We start from the raw sequence: 19,764 nt of genomic DNA on the forward strand, positions 1-19,764 counted from the left end.
GCAAGTTACGTATACGCCTCGTGGGACCTCGTGGGATAGTCACCTACGAGAAGCGGGTTCAAAGGGGCGAGTGGAGGGAGCTCCACCTATTGTATACATATTTTAACACAGCCACGAAGTGCCGACTTAGGGCCAAGATGAATGTTTTTATTTCTGCGCCTTTCGCCGTTCGTCCTTCGTTTCTGCGGTAAATTATGCAAAGTAGTTGCGTAATGCTCTTGTTACAATAATTTAATCTTGTAATCTGTTTCTGTTCGACTCCCGGCAAGTGCCATAAATAATTCAGCTGGCCCGCTGCTGCAGATGCCGGAGGGAAATATCCTTGGAAGAAATCTTTGCATTTTTAATTTCAAGGTAAACAAGCGCAGATAACTTCGCCGCCAGAAACGGAATCCTAATGAGCCTCTCCTCAAGGTGACTTCTTTTACTTTGGATTGACATTTCAGCGAAGGCTGAGCCAGTTAATTCAATTTCCGCAAGCTGAAACAAAAATAAAAGAAGAGTTCACAAAGTTTATCCATGCAACCCCTTTTTTGATTCCTGGCGAAGGACATTCAGGGAAGGGGCACTAACGAACCCCATTTGCGGCTGGATAATTGTGCCATACGCATCCTTTGAAGAGCTTCTAAGAAACACGCTGTGGGATAAAAAATATTTTTTCATCTGTTACAAAGTGCCGCAAAAATCTTTAAAAGGCACTCTTAAATTTACAAATATTCTTAGCTAATTATTCCCTGTGCTTCCTTTAAGAATCCTTTCACAGGATCCCACGTCAGGCCAAGACCATAAATCAGCTGTCACAAAATGTAAATCCACCGGAAAAAAAGAAATCGCAGACAATATAAAATTTCAATAACATTCCCGGCGTGTCTTGTCCTTTGGCACAAGGTGCACATGGAGCAGCCACAGAGTCGCACATCCAGAGGCAATAAGGATACGTTTTTTTGGGCGGAAGGAGTTGGTAAACAGGATCCTAGCGGAAGCAATACACGTTGACACGTCGCACGGATACAAAATGTGGCGCTGTTAGTTCCGCACTTTCGCCGGAGACAAAGGACAGCGGCGTAATGTAACGGAAACCCTATTGAATTGCGATAAAAATCGCGTTTGCCAGCGAGCACCGTTTGAACCGCCCCAGCCCTCGTCCTTTTCGTCCTTGTGCTGCAGCAGACACGGGGTTAGCCGTTTTAAAGCATACTTTGCGGCTTGTCAACAGGCGGCAAAATTTATTGCAAATGTACGCCAAAAGAGTTGCACGAAGCCAGAGACGACTGCGGTGTGTCTAAACGGGTAGTTTCCCTACAGCGTTTCCCTAGTTTCCCTACAGGCTACAAATGAGATACAAAGAAAACTACCTTAAGTCCCACATATTAGAACTAAATTGCCATTTCAAAGCTGTATTGATATGAAAGTCACATTTAAACGCACCATTTTTAGGAAAGTGCATCCAACATTCGTGGTCCTCAGTTTGGAATTCTGCTCCTGCTGACAATGTTATCGTTACGCTTATTGATTGACATTTTTTGCACTGTGCTTGTCGCCACGATTCCTTCCCCTTAACCCTTTGTCACCCCAGGAACGGTGACATTTGGCAACGGCGGCCAAGGGCTAAGAGAAAGCGACAGCTGGTGCTCCGGTTTCCAGCTTCGGTTTTTGTTTCGATATCGGAGAAGAGTGAAAACCCCAAGAAGCAGTTATCATCTGGGGCAGGTATGCCAAGACCATTTCCCTTATGAGTCCATATGGCTCGGTTCTGGCTTACACGCACATCCTGTCAGCAGCAGGACCTTCCAGGACCAAAGGACCATTCACATCACCTACACAATGCGAGCGGAGACGCACAATGGCCACATCAATTGTGCATTTCATTTAACTTGCCACGCCCGTGTGACTTTTAAGTGTTGCCTTATACGGCACACGCACACCCCCGCAAAGCCCCTGGAAATATTCCCCATCCCGGGATCCCCGAGTGCTGGACATGACAGCTTCTGCATGAGCAACTCGCTCTCTAAAACTGCCCCTATGGCAAACATGTTGCTGCCAAAAGGCCGAAAGCCAAGGCCCGTAGTCTGTAGGTTTTTAGGTGTGTTTAGGTATTATCTTGTGCTGGGTGTGAAGGGGTATTGCTGGTGGTGAGCATGTGGCATGTGGCCCCACCCACTGTGCACCATCCACCGCCCACAGCAAACTTTGTGTGCGTTTGTGTCATTGTTAAATTTTGCGCTCGAACGATCTGCAACGGATGACATCCGTATGGCAGGCAAGTTACTTTTTGATTTACAGTATGCTACTTTCTATACCCTTTACTTGGGCCGCCGAACGGGGTATATGGATTAAAGGGAGAATCTGGAATAAATATTGTGAGCATTCAGTTATTTTGAAACTAAAAGGGTTGTATAAGAATATTATTAGTACTTTTTTAAAATATGTTTAATAATATTATTAAATGGCACACACTTTGCCAGGAAAATCTGATAAGTGAATTACTGGGAATCTAAATTGCCTCGAAGGGTTCTGCACATTTCTAACTTGTTCATCAAACGCCTGGCTGCCCCGCTGACCTCTGACCCTGGAGCAGCTTCCTGAACCCGCGCCCAAGCCCCGAATCCCTATCCCGATCCGGAGCACTCGTCCTGTCCAAGGTGCAGCAAAGGTTGTCACAAGTCGCCCGCCTGTCGTTTGCTGGTTGTTGGTTGTCGGTTGTTGGCTGTCGTTAGCATTTGGTTTAAATTGCGCAAAATGCGTGTAATTGCTGGAACTGACGATTGAATGAGCCCGTGTATTAGGAGGAGATGCAGACCGAGATGGAGATGGCAGATGGAAGCCAGTCCGGTGGAGATTTAAAGTTTCTGATTTGATTTGAGGAAGAGCTCTATCGTGTACCCTCAGTCCTCAATTCGCACTCCTGAGACCCCTTCTCCAATCGACCGGCTGACTGTAGTAATTATGAGCGCATTGTTGTGCGAAAAATTGAGTTTCAGTTTCGGGGTTTCGAGTTTGTTTAGAGCTAAACTTGTGCCGCACTACTTGGACTGTGCGGATGGGGATGGAGCTACGGCTGGTCTGCATCTGGAAGTGGACTCTGGCAGATGTTTCCGTTTCCGCTTCGGGCTGGCAACAAAGTGAAAGTGTCCGGAAGGCCAGAGAAAGCTGTGGAGTGGCTAGAGAAACTTAAGCGAAATGCTGTTGCCATTAGAATGGGTTGAAATTACATTAGGAAGAAGAGCTTGTATTGAAGAACTGTACTTTGCTTAATTTATAAAGGGGAATAGTTGGTTATTCCTTGTTCACCACATTATACACCCTTTCTTTCAATGTATTAACCTTTATACAGCCACCTTTCCCATTTTCAGTTTCACTTTACGCTCAAGTAGGCGCAATTAAAAAAACTCCTTTCCCTGCTGCACTTTCCATTTTCGCATTTCTATTTGCATGTGCAATGCCTGTTATTATTGCTGTTGATAAAAGATTGCACAATGTTTACTCGCACCACCCACAGACCACCGCCCACCGCCCACTGTGCCCCGCCTCCCTTTCACCCACTGCATGGCAGCATTTTTCGCAATGGGCAATGCAAATTTGCGGCCGATGCGGTAATTGCCGCTCATTATGGTCAGGCAAATGTGGCCATCGCCATTTGCCAGTTGGCTGGGAATATGGAACCCGAACCCGACTGATAAGACAAATGCAGCATCCACCTGCCACGCCCACGCGTTCCAACGGTCCAACGCCCCCATTGCACTCGCTTTTAATGCAATTTTTACATTTCACCCGCGCAAAAGAGGCGCTGGCCAGGAACCGGTCCATAAGTCACTTTAATGGGCTTTCAATGAGGTGTGCCCCGGGAAAATGGCAAATGCATTAATGGCATTTTAATGTTGAGGTATTCCAATGGGCCTGTGCTGTGCTACCCCCACACCCAGGTAAGGGTTAAAGGGTAGTGGGTAAGGGTCGCCTGTAATTTCAGCCATTGCTAGGAATTTACAAGGAACAGAACTGCTTTAAATGACCATAACATAGTTTGGCGAAAACTTTAAGCCACAAAAAGGTAGTTGTCGCCCCGGGAAATAATAAATTATTTTGAGCAAATGCCGCAGGAATTTTGTGCTTGCCAAGGAAAAGTTAAGAAGCCAAAAAGTGTATGTATAAAATGTGGGAATCGTTTTCCATGAGATTTATTGGGGACTGTACGGTTAACCGAGGTTCGCTGGAATTTATGTGACTGCGTTTGTCATCTTGCCGGCGAAAGGAATTCGAAGGATTCACACCTCCGAAAAATATGCATATGGCTGGGAAATTCTCCAAAGTCCCCCGACCACATGTCCGATTTAATTTGCTGGAAAATTTAAACAATGAAAAGCGGGGGCGGCATAGGAATTAATTCCCAGCCACGGAATGAACTTTGACACCTCGTGCAGCAATTTTGCGGTGGACAAACCTTTTTGGGACTTTGCAACTTCTATGCGAATCCCATTCGGGTTTTTCAGTTTTTTCTTTTTTTGGTTTTTTGGGTTTAATGAGCCCGGACCGATGTCGACAGCAACATTATTATTCCAAATAAAAGCGCATTATGCTGGATTATCAACTCAAGTCCGGAGTGGAAATAGAGCGCGTCCCATATGGCGAGAAAGGTAGGAAATGCGAAAACTTAATTTCCATCTGGCACGCCATGTATGAGGCATCCGCATTCCACTGTCCTGGATAAAGGACATGGGATACGGGGCACAGAACACGGGACACGGGACACTTGACCACTCGGCCACTGCCACCCCCTCGGCGGGTTTGGCTTAATGAATGTGCCGAGTCGTCCTTTCCACATTTTGCTGTCCTGTCCTGTCCTCTCCGCTTTGCAATTAAATGTGAAAATGTTGAAAATAATTTGCATTACGTCCCTGGCTTATCGCCTCTGCAATTAAGGTAGTTTCTGGAAGGGTTCTGTTTGCTCCGCAGGATGGGTGAATGATTTTTTGGGGAATTTAATTACTGCAAGGATTTAATTATGTCATCCCCAACGGAGCTTAGTGCCACATGTCCGGGGAATGGAATTAAAAATGCACGAAGATGGCCAGAATCTGGCAAATTGTCCAATGAGTCGTCCGGGGTTTTAACTGCCAGCAAATTTGATCTGGCTGCAGGACAAAGCCCAGATCCACACTCAATTTACCTGCATTGTCCTGGATGCACTGGCTTTGTTCCCGATTTTATTGGCGGATTTTCGCACTTGAGAATCTTTTTCATGGCTACCCGTTCGTTTATTTTAAATGCAATGCAAAAATCGCGCTCTGACAATGAGCGGAAATGAATTATGTTTGAGTCCCAACACCTCACCTCTCTCTGCGAATTTTTGGACCAGTCCCCCTCCACCTCTCTTCACCGATTCTGCATTTTTGAACCACCGCTGAGGTGGCTCTATATTGTGCCATTGTGCAGCATTGTGCGAGTGCATTTCGCGTTGCACAGTCACAGTTTATTGTTGCCACGCGGAGGCAGACAAATAAATCAATGACAGCGCGACTTTATTGTTTCGCTCACAGAAATATTGCCTTTATAATATAAAACAGCGGCCAGGCACTCCGCCCGATCGTGCCCGGCTGATAAATAATAAAATACCTATAGGGAGTATTCCCCTGGGAGTTGGGGATCACCAACTCGGGGGCTCCCTTTATATATATTAAATGGGCTGCGGTCTGGCCATCTATTGACAAATTTTGAATGATGTACGGCAATAAAAATCCATTAATTGTGGCGCGCGAAGAGAGGAGCAAACCAGATTTCCCCATGGGACACGAAAGGGTTCAGAAAACAAACTATAAGTGATATTTAACATATCACCAATTCATTTCATGTAAGATTCCAGGAGATGCCTTTAAATTGCTCCATCACTTAGCAAGCTTTACGACTTTCATGTTTAAGATTTAACTAAGGAAAACCCAAACCTCAAGCAGCTCCCGTCCTTAATCCAACTAATACGACTCAATTTAAACACCGCTAAATCAACAACTGCCACTCAGGAGGAAAGTCGGGGAAAATCCGAGGAAAGCACCGAGAAAACCCTCTCCGAGCTCCAGCTCGAAGATTGAATAAACTGTGAGTAAAATTAAAAGTGCCACAAGAAGCGGCAGGAGGCGGGGCAACTTCATCCGAAGGACGAAGCCAGCTGGAGCAAATTCGTACACCTACAGGACATCCTCCCACTCGAACATTTTGAACAAGTTCCGACAGAGTGCGCCACATTTTTACGCTTCTTTTGGTTCATTTTCAATGCATTTAACTTGAGTGACTCTTTAATCCTTGTAAGTATCTTAGCGGCAAAGAAGAGCTCCTTTCAGGACACCCTCCCCCCTCCCCTTCCCCTGCTGCCCCTGGCATCTTTGGCTACAATATTTATTTACCTTGCGCCTTTTGTGCCCACGTGCAGTTTCTGGGTCCCGTCTTCGTTTTCCTTCATCTATATTGCCCGAGACCTCGACTTCCTTTCCCAATTTCGCTGTCGTCGCTTTGCAGCTACGTGTCCTGAGTCCTTGAGGGCGCACGAGCTAGTGGGCGGGGCTGTCTGCCACTTGGCATATTTTAAATACATTTCATGCGCTCCTGAGCTTGGTTTTCTTCTGCTGCCGAAGCTGCTGCCTTCCTGCTCGAGGATATTTACTTCTTGAAAATATGTTTACTCGTGTTGTGCATATTTTAATCGTTTACTTTGCCACAGACTTTTTCGGCAGTGCCTCCCCCTTCCTCCCTTTTGCCGGCGTCTGTTCTATATGTCTTTCCTGTTTGAGTTACGTTTAAGTTAAATAAGCCATGCGAGTCCTTTTTCCTCTTCGACTAATTTAAGCCGGAATTCAAACTGATTCGGGACAAAGATTCTTTCACTTGTTTGATTTGTTCGTGCATTGTCGCCCAATATGTGATGCATTTACTTCCTTTGTCCGCATTTACGATAAAATTATAGAAATGCATCTCGCGAGCAGGTGTTTGCTATTTGTCTGTCTTCATACTCCACCCTATATTGGGTTATCCTTTCCTGATGAATTCTAATGAGCTGCAGAAGATACGAGTATCGCACTTTTATACAAGGAACCTCGAGGCGATTCGTTAGCTCACGAGATGCGCTTCGACGCGTTTTCCTTGGCTGAATTGGAGGTATGTAATTGGAACTGAAGGGGGAATGGGGCTTTAAAGCGGACAAAGTTTGGCTCACAAATAGCCAGAGGCTCCAAGCAGTTGTCTGCCAAAGTTTGCTGTTTGGAACAGGGTTTAAATGGAGCTGAAGGAGGAATTTACATGTGTATGGCATTCATTGATGCTTATCGAATATTAAAGGTAATGCCCGTCGTACTCACACAGCAAAAGTCTTCACCCCTTTGGCGATTCCCTTTGATTGCTCAGCTTGTCGTAAAACTTTGGGCTCTTCTTCCACTTCAACCCCACTTTGGCTTTGATTCCCGGGGAACGCCTGTTGAAATTATTTCAATTAAGTTTCTTACAAACCAACCACTCCCTCCCCTTGAAACTCCCCCCGAGAAGCCCCATGGAAACCTGGCGCAAGGACTTTCTTTCATTAGTTGCGCTTGTTTTTGTTTCGCCCCGAAAATTTATTGTCAGGTTCGATGGCTGGCAAAGTTTTTATTGCACGCGCGCGGAGTTTGCCACTTGTTTGCTGGCTTTTGATTATTCAAATTAAGCTTAATTGTTAAGGTGGCCCGGGTTTCATTGCAGGCCGATGGGCCATAAAAGTATCGGGCTTATTGGGGCAGCACTTTGGTTTAGTTTTCGATGGTGAATGGACGCAGAAACTAAGTTTGAACTCCACTCGCTGCTGTTTGCAGTTGGAAGCCTCAAAGAGCGGAAACGTTTTCAGTGCCAAATATTTTTTGCTCTTGCTTCCAGCATTTTGCGGTGTACCTTTTTGTGACACTCCCCCTTCCGGCGACCACTCTCAAATGAGCGCACAAAAAAGGATTGTTTTGGGACTGTGCTTAGGCGAAAGGATACCCTACATTCTGCCAATATTACACTCTGGGAATACTAGTTATAGTATCACCAAGGAGAAATAAAAATACCCATTGAAATTATTACAAAGAAATCATATTAAGACCACTTTTTGTCCGGACATGATAAAATCAGAAACTACATATGGTGCACAAACACAGGGTATTCCCAAATGCAGCCCAGAAACACACACACTGGCTCACAATGTTGACCAGCGGGAATGGCGCGAAATTCGTGCATTAAATGGAGTGGACTTCCGGTTGGTGAAAGCTGCGGCATCGAGTGGCGGAATCCTCGAGCGAGGATATTTTGGCAGGACGAGCCGGCGGGGGGATGGATGGAATCAACTGCCGAATTTATGCCCACTGGCCAATAATCCATTTTTAGGGCCATCAACCAAACCGAAATATTGGCTCATCCATTGTTTCCGTGCTAATTGTTTGGGACTACTTTTGCCAGCAATTTGCCAGTGGAAATCCACGTTTTTCCACTCCCAGTGCCGCCCCAATTTTCTTTCTTTTTTTTGGCTTCAGGGGGACGGAAGGTGGATGGATTTGCGGGCACAGCTGCTGCGAAGGCTTGCAATTATTTTGCAAACAATGAAATTGTTGCTGCGTGTGCAAACATAAAATCAAATTGTGTGTAGGTGTGTGCAGCTGTTGCGCCACAGATACGGATACAAAGATACGAGGACCGAATACAGACGCCGCTTCGGATACAAAGATACTTGTGAGGTGTCGCATCTGCCGGCGAACATTTGCCTTGATTTGATTTTACCTATTTGGGGGACTCCGCAGTCCATAGATATGCAAATTACTTGTCGGCGGCATGGCAGGTGATGGCTCCATAAAAACCGTAATCAATACGCAGCCGGAACGAGAAGAACAGGGAACCTGAGGCATTACGTTCGCTATTTACTCCGAAGTGGGCAAAGCACTGCAAATGAATTTAAATAAGCCCGGGCAGCCAGGGATTCGCTAACAAAGTGCAAATCGAGCGAAATAAATCACGGCCCATGCGACACGGAGCCACAAAACTCGCGATCTGGTAAATTAATCACGTGGCCATACATCAAAACAAACAGATCATGACAAATGCAGAGCGCAAATCGAGCAGCAACTCTTGCTTTCCGGCCCCTCGATCACAACTCCTTTTCCTCTGCGCCGAAGAGACACCTCGTCCATTGTCCGCCGCCAAACTCTTCCATTTGGATACCCTATTTAAAGTGGGTATCCTGCATTCAATGCCTAGTGAAAAATCGTATTTAAATGAAAATTAAGATTGTAATTTTGAGAGAGCATTCATCATTCGACTTTCTTCTGGTACTAACCCTTCCACTGCTGCTGCTTTAATTAAAATAATTTTTACGTTTGCTGGCTGCGCTTTTCCACGTGAAATTCCACCGCAGAACAAAGAGGAGACCCAGACGACATAGCCGCCGTCATGTTCGCGTGTCTAGAAATGTGTCCGCTGGCCAGGTTTGCATCCAACACCAACTCCATAAGCATCTCACCATCCCGATCCCATGTCCATGTCCATGCCCATGCCCTAACCCATTCCCACTGCACTACTCCCTGCAAAGTCCACCAGTCTCCGGCCAATGCCAACGCATAAATTATGCTTCGTTGTCGTTTGGGGAAAAAGTAGCAGTCGGATCGTCTGAGGTGACAAAAGGTACCGAACACTGAAATACTGAGCACTGAAGTACTAAAGAAATGGAAGAGTTGCTGCGGGAAATTTCTTGGCAGGCAGAAAATAGATTTCGCCGACTAACTGACTGCCTGCCTGCCTGGCTGGTTGGCTTCATTGTCCGAGGCGCAATGGAGTTTTAATTGTCCAACGGGGCCACATAAATTTAAGCTGCGCGATTTAAGATTTTCTAAAACATTTGAAGTCAATCTATCGCAGCCTCTTAATGGTCAGCCAGGTGCCAAGAGAAGGGCCATCCCTCAGACAAGACCGCAAAACACAGAAAACACAATTTGTGTGTGCAAAAACAGAAACAGAACTTTTGGCCAGCAGCCAGCAGACAGGAAAACTCTTAAAGTGTAACCAAACCGCTGGGAGAGGGAAATGTTTTGCATTTCAAATTGCATTTTAATCGCATTTCAACCTGAAATGCCATTAGACATAATTCGTTTAGCTGCATTTGTCATTGGCCGAGCTCTGTGAGCCCTCTGCTATTTGCCATTTGCTGTGTGCCCTGGCCAGGCCAAATCATTTCGATATGGCCATATTTGGGCGCTTCACTACGGCGGAGGACAATTGACGAACGTCCGCACACGTAAATCAACTTTGGCATTGATTTCCACTGGCCGGCCGGACTGCATGTCCCCGGCTGATTGCGATTTGTATGCAACTGTCCGGCAGATTATGCAATCAGTCCACTCCCCATGTCAAATTCAAATGCCCGTCGTCCTGCCGTAATTGATTGTGAGCCGTCGCCCGTCCACTGGCATTTAATCAATTTATGCCCGGTGCCCGAATTGTCATTCGCCAGTCGAGAGTGCTGACTGAGTGCGTCGAGCATCGAGTACTTGTCGATCGATGCCGGTGCACTGCACCCGGTGCTGCGCCTTGGCACCTGTCACCACCTCCGATCGAACGATCAAGCTGTCCACCGCGAAAAATGTCGATTGACAAAAGAACAAGTGCAATGTTGGAAGCACTGGGCCAGTAGCCCCAATAACTGGTATCTTGACACACCTCGCAGAGGAGTTTACAAGTATGCAAGAAACCAATATCTCTATGTCTATATTACTACTTTGGTGAATGGTTTAATATTTTTATTCGATAATGCAATCACAAGTAAACCTTTTCCCACTGTGAATAGCTGGGTGCAATGTCTTTAAATTTGCTCAGGTATAAATAGCCAACTCACCTTGCAGACGAAGGTGTTGAAAGGCAGGTCCATCGATTGATCGGCCGATCGCTGGCACATCTAGATTTAGATTTAGATTTAGATTTAAATTAGCCCGACGCAGCCCATCGATTTTCCCGAGCTGACCCTGAGTGCGGCAGAGACATGAATTCCTTTCTTCTTTCACGATTTATATGTGTTTTCGGCCGGCCAGCTGCTCGAAAAACTCAATTTCCTGCGCGAGGACTGGGCAACCAAAAACCATCAAATGCTTTACGACGGCAGACCGCAACTTGAAATTTAACACACGTTGTACACACTCAGTCGGTTTTGACCCCTTTGGTCTGTCTGGTCTGCGCTGCTACTTTTTCATTTTTCGCATGTAATGTGTGTAATCAAAGTAGCAAAATCCAAATCATATTTCCTTCATTGACCACAAAATGTGGGCGGCCAACCCTTTTCCCTTTTTCCCCGCGCGAACCACACACACATTCGTCTTCGGTGCGCATATAAAACATTTTACTAGATTTATACAATCAATGCTCTCCGCCTCGGAACATTTCTTAACCTTGTTAGATACGTTTTTTCTCCTTGGCTGGGGGCAAAATTATTGGTCTGCGCATATGTAATCATCTCTGTGGAAAAGTAGAGGTTTGTTGGGCCGAGGACACACCATAAAGTGCACACAATCAGATCGAAATTCGTTTTAGGTACAACTCCTTTGAGGCTGTATGCATGAGGGTGTATGCGACTGTCTTGGGTTCGCTTCATGGTTCGGGGTTCATTCCCTTGTCATCCTGGATTTCCTGCGTAGGACACTGGCAGTTCCAGCAGGCTGGATGGGTCTGCATTTGGCCACTTGATAGTCAGCCGGACTTTTACGCATATGTCGGCAATTTTTTATTTATCGACACTGCGTTTTATTAAAAGGTGTTGGGCGGGTAGAATGGGCAACTTCAACTGATTTCCTCTAGGTTTTACTCACAGATATTTATAGCGAAAAGAATGTTTACCCCAGGGGTAAAATCCATATTAATACCCACTATCTTTTCTACATGCGAATAACTCAAACAAAAGGTAATTTTAAAGTGGGTTCCAACTAACAAAACTGCCGAATCAGATGGTTCACAGGGGTCAGGGTTTGGGGCCAAAGGTCTGACACCAACACGTCGCTTGGCGGTGGGCGAGAGTTCATTATTAAAAGTTTTTAAAAGCAGATAAGTGCACAGACTGATAGAGATACGAATATCCCAGCTTGGCAAACACTACCGCATCTACACGCAAAACAGAAGTTACACTGAGCGAAATTTTCCTTGTTAACTCAATAACCCATTTAAGACTATCCGTTTCAGGTATCCTCTATATCAGATTTAACTAATTACCGAAAATGCGAAATATAATTTATTGTAATTCAATAATAATTGGAATAAGAATTTTTTGCAGTGCAGTGAAACGATAACGATAGCCCCTGCTTGGGCGCCACTTCACCTCTAATTGAAACATTAAGTTGCACATCACGTACGCGGTGTCAGACACTAGACGCCACCAACAGCCGGGAATCGGGATGGGAGTCAGGGAATCAGGGCATGGGGGTCACCTAGGAGTATGCTAAAATGCGGCTGCGGTGGCCTTTGGTTTTACCTTGTCGCTGGAGCAGATGCCCTTCCGTATCCCCCCGACTTTCAGGGACTATCAACCACTCAGCACTTTATTTTTCCGTGTTGGCATTTTAAAAAGGCATTTAAGCTGAGCTCCGTGGGTTTTTGTTAAGTGTGCAGAGTGATTACGGCGGAAATTTGTTTGTCTATGATTTCGTAGAGGTTCCCTTTGCTGGGGGCAGGCAGGGTCTGATGAAGATCTGCCGCTTTTCGCGTATCCACTCGGTCATCACTGTCGGAGGAGTTGGATTTAGAGGGGTTTGAAGTCGGGTCAACTATCATCAACTCACCCCATTTGGAACCCACAATCACTGGACAGGCGGCGTGCCTTGTGCGGGGATCACCCTTTCCATTCGTATCCAAATTGTACCAGAAGATGGCGGTTCCGGCCTGGGGATACACAGAATACCCTACGTCTGCAAAGACGGTGGCTCCACCTTGTTCGACATCAGTCAGCTGGAAAGTGGGTCATTATTATAGTAATCTTGTTATTAATCCTTATAATTACTCACATAGAAAAGCACAGTAGCAATTCGATCGCCCAAATCCATGGAGTAGCCACTTCGTGTGTCAGTGTGATTACTAGACGCAAAATCAAAGTAATCCATGTGCAAAAGATAGTGTCCACCTATGCCGTAGTTAATCACCTGCAAATTAATAAGTCTTAAATATGCACATATATACATATATATCCTGGGTACCTACCTGAAATCCTTCAGAATCAGCCAGGTCAAAGCCAGTCATGTCCATAATGCGCCTAGTAATTCCCTTCGTTAGCTCGTTACTCTCCTTTTTGAACCAAAAGCCCTTTGCAGTTCTTCCCCGGTTCTTTTTTGGAACTCCTTGTTCCTTATGAACTCTGGTGTTTTTCATATTTTGAGCAGCCTTGCCTATCAACATTGATATTTCTCGAGCAGAGAGCACTTCGTGATAAAGCACCACATATGGATCCAATCCGATTTGCTCAATTTTGAGAGGAGCTAAGCGGAGGAATGGAGTCGTGGTAAAGTTATAGAAACAGTGCAGTCTAGTGGAGCTCTCGAGGGGTTTGTTGCAGCCTAATTTGAACGCATTTGCGATTGCAACTTTCCGCTCTTTATCCTCTGTAGGGGATGGGTCTGGTTGATTCGCAATGAGGTCCGTTGTTTTTTTCCACAGTCGAAGAAGACGCGCATCGTGGGGCAGTAGCTTCAAGCAATTGTGCAGCAGTGGCAAGGCTTCTGAATAGTTTTCTAGAAATAACTACAGTTAAGTTTAGTACAGCAAAAGGTGTGACAACTAACTTTCTTTTATTTGGGCCTCGGCGAGTATTCTTAGAGCATCCACTTCTTTGATTGACAGGTGCCTTGGCCGAATTAGAAGTTCCTCTTGGAGGCGCTGAGGCACTTCCTGCAGCCATTGAATAGCATCCGATGGACTATTTTTCTTGGCAAGGATAGCACCTACCGAAAGAATGTCTGCAGAACTCATGCTGGCACTTTAGTGGGAGATAAGGAACTAGAAAATATTTATTATTGAACCCTTTAAATGGTACCCACTTGTACTGCTTTCCTTTTATGTTCCCATTAATAAAATCGCCAACTTTCAGGTCATATGTACTCGTAATTCTTCCTATGCCCTCGCAGGCATCCCATAAGTCACGTTCAGTGGGAAGCTCATCCTCCCAGCTGTAAAATGCTTTCAATTGCGAGATCCCCACTGGCTGCTCCATGTACTTTCGCCACTTGATCCAATCCTGATGCAATCGTCGGATGAGTGAAAAGCTATTCAGAGGATTGGACAGATAGGATACAGCATTCCTCATTCCTTTCTCGTTTTCTGCACGCATGACTAGAAGTTGACTAAGGAAATACTTTACTCAAAACGTTTAGATTGGTGACTTGCCAATTTTACCTGCGAATTATCTCCAGCTTCTGCTCCAGGGCATTTGTATAGTTTTCGAGGTTATCAATCAGTTTCCTTTCCAGTTCCAGGAGTGGCACCATTGTCACCAGTGACAAGGAGTGACTCCTTTCAAGCGGACGGTGTCCCAGGACCAGGGTGCTGTGAAACAGCATCACCAGAAGATACCTGCTAAAATAATACATTGTTTGTTCTTTGATGCCATGTAATGCCGTAATTATGAGTATTTACTTTGACGTTTATTCAGGCCTACTAAATAGGTCTTATTTTTTAAAAAGCATATTAGCTTTTTTATTTCGCATTTATCATACAGTCATTAAGCTGTATTATTTTCATCAATCCATTTGAAGAGGGGAAAAAGGCAGAAATTATGTGGTGCTAAAATTGTAGGTACAGATTTCTTGAATTTAAAGTTTGAGATCATATAAATTTTTATTGTATCTTGATCTACTCAGATGTCAAGTAAATATGCACATTTGTGTATTTATTTTCATGTTTTTAAAAATAGAAACCCACTTTCTTATCTTGTGATTTCAATGCCAACTGTCAATTAATGGCCATCATCGTTACGACCATCAAACGAGATTTGGGAGGAATTTCCATTTATTGATTTTGATGAACGACTTTGGGGAAAACACCTCTAATTATTCCCCTTCGGAATGTCGCGACTCGATTTACAATTGTTCTTATCGCCGTGAAAGTTTAATTGACAGCATTATCGATTTTAATTTGACTTTATTGAGTTTCATTGTGGTCGTATAGTATCACTTGTCTGAAAACAGTTCGCTGAGAATCACATTCGCTTTTTGAGGCAAGGTCTGCTGAATATCTGTTCGCGCTCTCGAATCCACTTGTTGCACACTACAAAGGAGTGAATAAGAAATACAGATCGCAGGTGATAGTTGGTAAGATGGTGAACATACCCCATTTGGAACCCACTATAACGGGGCAAGCGGCATGAAGAGTTTGAGTATCAATTTGACCGTTGTCCCTGAGATTGTACCACATTACCACAGATCCGCGTTGTGGGAAGACGGCCTTTCTAATGTTTGGAAACACGGTGGCTCCACCTTGTTCTACATCCGTTAGCTGGAGATAATTGAAAGTAGAAATACATGTATCTTATTGCCACCAGGAATATTTCAGTTACTTACGTAGAAGAGTACTGTCGCAATGCGATCGCCACTCATGGCAGTCATGTTGGAGTTCTTTAGGAAAAATTGAAGTCGATGATGATAGCACTTCTCGTTGAGATCAGTTACTTACAGTCTTGTTGAAGAAGTCGTAGTGCTGGTCGTAGTGGCCTCCCAAGCCGTAGTTCATCAGCTGCAGCATCTCGGAGCCATAGAGATTGAACCCGGTCATATCGGAGATGCGGGCATTAAGTCGAACAGTGAGGGGGTTATAGCCATCGGGAAACCATGCCACTTTGGAGGTCCTGGTTTTCACCACCTCGTTCCGACCGGAGGAGGCCTGATAGACGGTGGCCCTTTTGAGACCTGGAGTGGCCATACCTTGGAGCTCTGTGATTTCCTTCGGTGAGAGCACATCGTGGTAGAGCACCATGTAAGGGTCCAGGCCAACCAGTTCCATCTTGAGCGGAGCAAGGATCAAAAAGGGCGAAGTGGTTCTGTTGTACAGACAGTAAAGCTTGCTATCCGCGGACGGCGGGAACTGACCTCGACAGCCCATCTGGTAGGCAGTTGGCCCGACTGTTGCCTGAGCCTGCAATGTTTTTATTCCCAGTTAGGTTCATTTTAGCCCTATCTGATTGACCTTATCAACCAGCCAACACAACACCTACGTACCTTCACCGGAGGCGCATTGTTGGTGCCCGTTCTTATCATCGTTTCGATTTCCGACTTCTTCAGCAACAGTTTAATATCTTGTGGGTTATCAGTCAGAGCAATGTTGACAACTTTCAGGGCATCGGCGAGCTGGTCTGTTTGGATTTTAATAGTAGTGACACTATAGTGGTAGTAAGGAGCCTTATCTTGAAATCCGTATCTACTTACTCAGCTTTAACAGAGTTTCAGCATAGACCATCCGCACTTCATTTTTGGAAATCTCAAGCGGAGCAGCCAGGGAAAACGCCTCCATCAATACAACAGACTGATAGATCCAGCTAGCAGCAGCCATATAGTTTTTCTGGTCAAATAGGATTTGGCCCATGGCATAGGTATCCAATACAGTGAGACTCACACTGCAAACATTATGGGTTACTGGGTTATCAATAAATGAATGTTTAACTAGCTCAATCCTACTTGTAATGTTTGCCATTGAGGAGTCCATGGGCGATTTCCGGCACTTTAAGGCCATAGGTGCTTTGAATGCGATCCAAGGCGGTCACAGCCTCCTCCACATCCGTGTGGGTGGGCATGTGTTCCCTCAACTCCTGAATTCGCTCCACCTGGGAAAGACCCACGGGATCGTCCAGGTAGAGTTGCCAAATAATCCAGTCGCGGTTCATGCGCCGAATGAGGGAAAATGAGTTCAGGGGATTGGATAGGTAGTCCTCCGTGGAACCGCGGGCTTTGTCATTTTCCAAACGCAGACTTGTTATGCTCCTAAAGAAAAATTAAATAGAAAATTGGTTTGGGAATCAATTTTTGTTAAGTCAGTAGTGAAAAAAGCTAGTAGCCTAGTACCTTCTTACGGTCTGCAGTTTCTTCTCCAGCTCGACTGCGTAATCCTCTAGGTTGTCGATCAGCTGCGCCTCCAAGTCGAGCAGCTTGACCATTCCTGCCACCGAGGTGCAGTGGCTCTCCTCGCCTTTCGCCTGGCGGAGGAGTAGGAGCAGCACCTGGTAGGTGAGCAGCACCCTCACCGGAAGCAGCCACTTCGAAGAGCGCATCGTGGGTTACCTTTCTGGTCGTAGTTCTATGTGGGTCTACGTGCCGGAGCCAACTGCCAGAGCCAAAATAGTCGGAGTTGGCAAGTTAACATCGGGCCGAGATAAATAATAACCGTATTCCGTTTATAGCGTTTTGTTCGGCTGCTGATAAGCAACGCATTGATAGCGGCACGCAGCGATTTAATTAACCCGAGAGCACCGGAACAAAAATATTGAGTTGGCACTACGTGCTCACCACTTGGAAAAGAACTGCGTCATCAAAGAACGTGCTCGCCCAGATCACTGACCACCGCCAATACTATGAGTGCAATGAGCAACTGGGTATGGAGAGTCACCCAAAGACCGATGGTTTGAAAAGCTATCTCAGGTGAATCGTTTAATACCGCTATCTTTTAGATTGACATATATTTATCTGCATCGATTAAAATTAAATTTATGTAGAGGTTGTTCGCACACTTATAAGATAAGATGTGACATTAAATCGAAGCTTTTGTTTTTAAATTTTAAATTTGCATACTCTAAAGAAGTTTACTTACATAAAAAGGATTTTTCTTTTCCCAAAGACCCTTGGGACATATACTTCAAGGTCTTAAATTTAACTTTTGCCCTAAAATACTTTCTTTCGAAAGGAGTTCACACAAAATTCAGGTCCTCAATCAACATGAATAAACTATATTTGTATTCCACCGCCGATTTACTGCTCATCCAACCTGGAGCGGTACGCCCAGCGCTCTTCCTATTCTACACCTTGGAGACGATTTTAAACATGATCTGCATTGGATATCACATCATCGGATTCCAGCCGCTCGAGTGGAGAGGGCAAGAGGTCCACTACCTGTGCCTGCTCACCTTTAACGTCTTCATGGTGATGAACTTCTTCCAGAGCATCGCGATTTGCACGGGACGCGTGCCCAATGTCTTGATGGAGATATGGAAAGCCTCTGTGGCAGCCTTCGCCTTCATCCTGATATCCTTTCTCACCATGTGGGACGTGGAGCAGCAGTTCTCTGTGTTCTTCGTGAGATCTAGCGAGCAGGTCCAGGGCGAGCACAAAGAACTTCCTCCCGTTCACCCGATAATCCGCTACAAGACGGGTCAGTCCATTTCCTCGCTGTTTTGCGGACTGATCTACATGCTCCACGCCGTAATAATGTTCGACGTCAGGCTGACCTCAAAGCTTATTCTCAGTGGATCACGGCACTTGCCCATTCCCCTTTTTGTCCTGGGTCGCGCCTTTCATAGAAAGATGTATGCCTACGAATGGTTCAAGGAGTTTTGCGGGAACAATACCATTGAAGTCTAGTAGTCAAGCTTCCTTTTTTCGGCTAAAATATATGTACAGACATGCATCAAATGTCAAATACTGTCAGTTTTATAAATTATTTTGTTTAGTTTTTTAATGTCTGGAGCGGAGTCCCTTTTTACTTGGGTGTATGGACCGGGTGTCACGCGCGGGGGCAGTGTGGTGGGGCATCACCAGCCCGAGGCCCTGCGCCCCGTGCTCTTTCTGTTCTATACCCTGGAAACCATCTTCAACATGTTCTGCATGGGATATCACATCTCGGGCTATCAGGCCATCGAATTGCATTTGATCGAATGGGATACGGTTGCTATTCACTACTTCTACCTCGTGACCTTCTACTTCTTTATGGTGGTGACCCTCTTGCAGAGCGTCAATATTTGCACAGGTAACACACCCGCCGTGGTCACGGAGATCTGGAAGTCCTCGGGGGCCGCCATCGTCTTCATCCTGATATCCTTGAGCACGATGTGGGACGCGGAGCGGCAGTTTTACGTGTTTTTCTTCCCGAGCGAGATTGGCGATAAGCATTCACACGAATTTGTGGAAGACCGCCCGATGCACCCGATCTTCTACTATCTTCGTGGAATGTCCATCTCCTCGCTGACCTGTGGAATACTCTACCTGCTCCACGCCACTATCATGATCGATGTCAAGCTGACCAATGACCGGAACCAAGGAGAGAGCAAGGGTACCTACATGCCCATACCACTTTTCGTCCTGGGGCGATTCATTCACAGGAAATTAAGCGCCTACGATTGGTTTCGGGAGTTTTGCGAGAACGAGATCATTTACTTGTAGCCGGACTCTCGAAACTTTTTTCAATCATTCAAATTTATTCAAATTGCAGTTTCACATTTTGTAATATCACACTTTCCAAATTTTGTAAGTACTTATACTTAGCTAATGTATGTACTTAGCTTGATGCATTCATGAATATGATATGTATTTTTATAAAAATAATACTTCAATCTTTAATCAGTAGAGGGTTTCGAATTCGTTACGTAGTGATTAATTTACATATATGAAGGATAAGGAAAGTGTCGATTACTTGGCACTCGTAATTAATTTGAATCTTCCGCGTGCAACAATGTAAATCAAAATCGGATATCTCACGGTCGGGTCACTCGACCGTGCAATTCTTACTGGTTAATGCTCGCATTACTGAACAATTGCTATCTGCTTCCGCCATGAGTGAATC

At 45.3% G+C, this 19,764-nt stretch overlaps 4 protein-coding genes across 5 annotated transcripts; 2 read left to right on the forward strand and 2 right to left on the reverse strand.

Annotated features, from left to right (window-relative positions):
* Positions 1-12,335: 12,335 nt before the first annotated feature.
* On the reverse strand, positions 12,336-14,663 carry LOC6730256 (prolyl 4-hydroxylase subunit alpha-2). 2 transcript variants are annotated; one of them, XM_044923372.1, is made up of 8 exons: positions 14,641-14,656; positions 14,401-14,580; positions 14,046-14,348; positions 13,791-13,984; positions 13,213-13,739; positions 13,020-13,154; positions 12,798-12,963; positions 12,336-12,739 (listed from the first exon to the last, which is right to left on the reverse strand). In XM_044923372.1, exons 2-8 carry the CDS (start codon positions 14,562-14,564, stop codon positions 12,654-12,656), a joined length of 1,575 nt encoding a protein of 524 aa, XP_044779307.1. In that variant the 5' UTR covers positions 14,565-14,580; positions 14,641-14,656; the 3' UTR covers positions 12,336-12,653. The 2 variants fall into 2 exon arrangements, with proteins under 2 accessions (XP_044779307.1, XP_002105539.1); XM_002105503.4 differs by having other exon boundaries at positions 14,401-14,663.
* Positions 14,664-15,124: 461 nt separating this feature from the next.
* LOC6730257 (prolyl 4-hydroxylase subunit alpha-2) lies at positions 15,125-17,521 on the reverse strand. The gene is made up of 8 exons (XM_016173616.3): positions 17,058-17,521; positions 16,674-16,976; positions 16,425-16,612; positions 16,218-16,351; positions 15,676-16,134; positions 15,564-15,617; positions 15,333-15,498; positions 15,125-15,270 (listed from the first exon to the last, which is right to left on the reverse strand). Exons 1-8 carry the CDS (start codon positions 17,261-17,263, stop codon positions 15,203-15,205), a joined length of 1,578 nt encoding a protein of 525 aa, XP_016037028.1. The 5' UTR covers positions 17,264-17,521; the 3' UTR covers positions 15,125-15,202.
* A 283-nt stretch (positions 17,522-17,804) lies between these two features.
* On the forward strand, positions 17,805-18,635 carry LOC27207348. The gene has a single exon (XM_016183049.3). The coding sequence runs from the start codon at positions 17,925-17,927 to the stop codon at positions 18,564-18,566; it is 642 nt and encodes a 213-aa protein (XP_016037032.1). The 5' UTR covers positions 17,805-17,924; the 3' UTR covers positions 18,567-18,635.
* A 12-nt stretch (positions 18,636-18,647) lies between these two features.
* Positions 18,648-19,495, forward strand: LOC6730258. Its single transcript, XM_044923375.1, has one exon. It carries the CDS (start codon positions 18,663-18,665, stop codon positions 19,362-19,364), a length of 702 nt encoding a protein of 233 aa, XP_044779310.1. The 5' UTR covers positions 18,648-18,662; the 3' UTR covers positions 19,365-19,495.
* The last annotated feature ends 269 nt before the right edge of the window (positions 19,496-19,764 follow it).

The sequence above is a fragment of the Drosophila simulans genome, chromosome 3R (assembly GCF_016746395.2).
Source record: "Drosophila simulans strain w501 chromosome 3R, Prin_Dsim_3.1, whole genome shotgun sequence".
Lineage (NCBI taxonomy): Eukaryota > Metazoa > Arthropoda > Insecta > Diptera > Drosophilidae > Drosophila > Drosophila simulans.

What these genes read in the sequence shown, in the direction of transcription:
- LOC6730256 (XM_002105503.4), bottom strand. Translation starts at nt 14,594, where the DNA reads ATGTATTATTTTAGCAGGTATCTTCTGGTGATGCTGTTTCACAGCACC. An exon ending in AAGCTGGAGATAATTCGCAG is followed by an intron (nt 14,349 to 14,400) that starts GTAAAATTGGCA and finishes GTATTTCCTTAG; the next exon opens with TCAACTTCTAGTCATGCGTG. An exon ending in ATAAAAGGAAAGCAGTACAA is followed by an intron (nt 13,985 to 14,045) that starts GTGGGTACCATT and finishes CTCCCACTAAAG; the next exon opens with TGCCAGCATGAGTTCTGCAG.
- LOC6730257 (XM_016173616.3), bottom strand. Translation starts at nt 17,263, where the DNA reads ATGCGCTCTTCGAAGTGGCTGCTTCCGGTGAGGGTGCTGCTCACCTAC. An exon ending in TGAAACTCTGTTAAAGCTGA is followed by an intron (nt 16,352 to 16,424) that starts GTAAGTAGATAC and finishes AAATCCAAACAG; the next exon opens with ACCAGCTCGCCGATGCCCTG. An exon ending in ACAATGCGCCTCCGGTGAAG is followed by an intron (nt 16,135 to 16,217) that starts GTACGTAGGTGT and finishes AAAACATTGCAG; the next exon opens with GCTCAGGCAACAGTCGGGCC.
- LOC27207348 (XM_016183049.3), top strand. Translation starts at nt 17,925, where the DNA reads ATGAATAAACTATATTTGTATTCCACCGCCGATTTACTGCTCATCCAA.
- LOC6730258 (XM_044923375.1), top strand. Translation starts at nt 18,663, where the DNA reads ATGTCTGGAGCGGAGTCCCTTTTTACTTGGGTGTATGGACCGGGTGTC.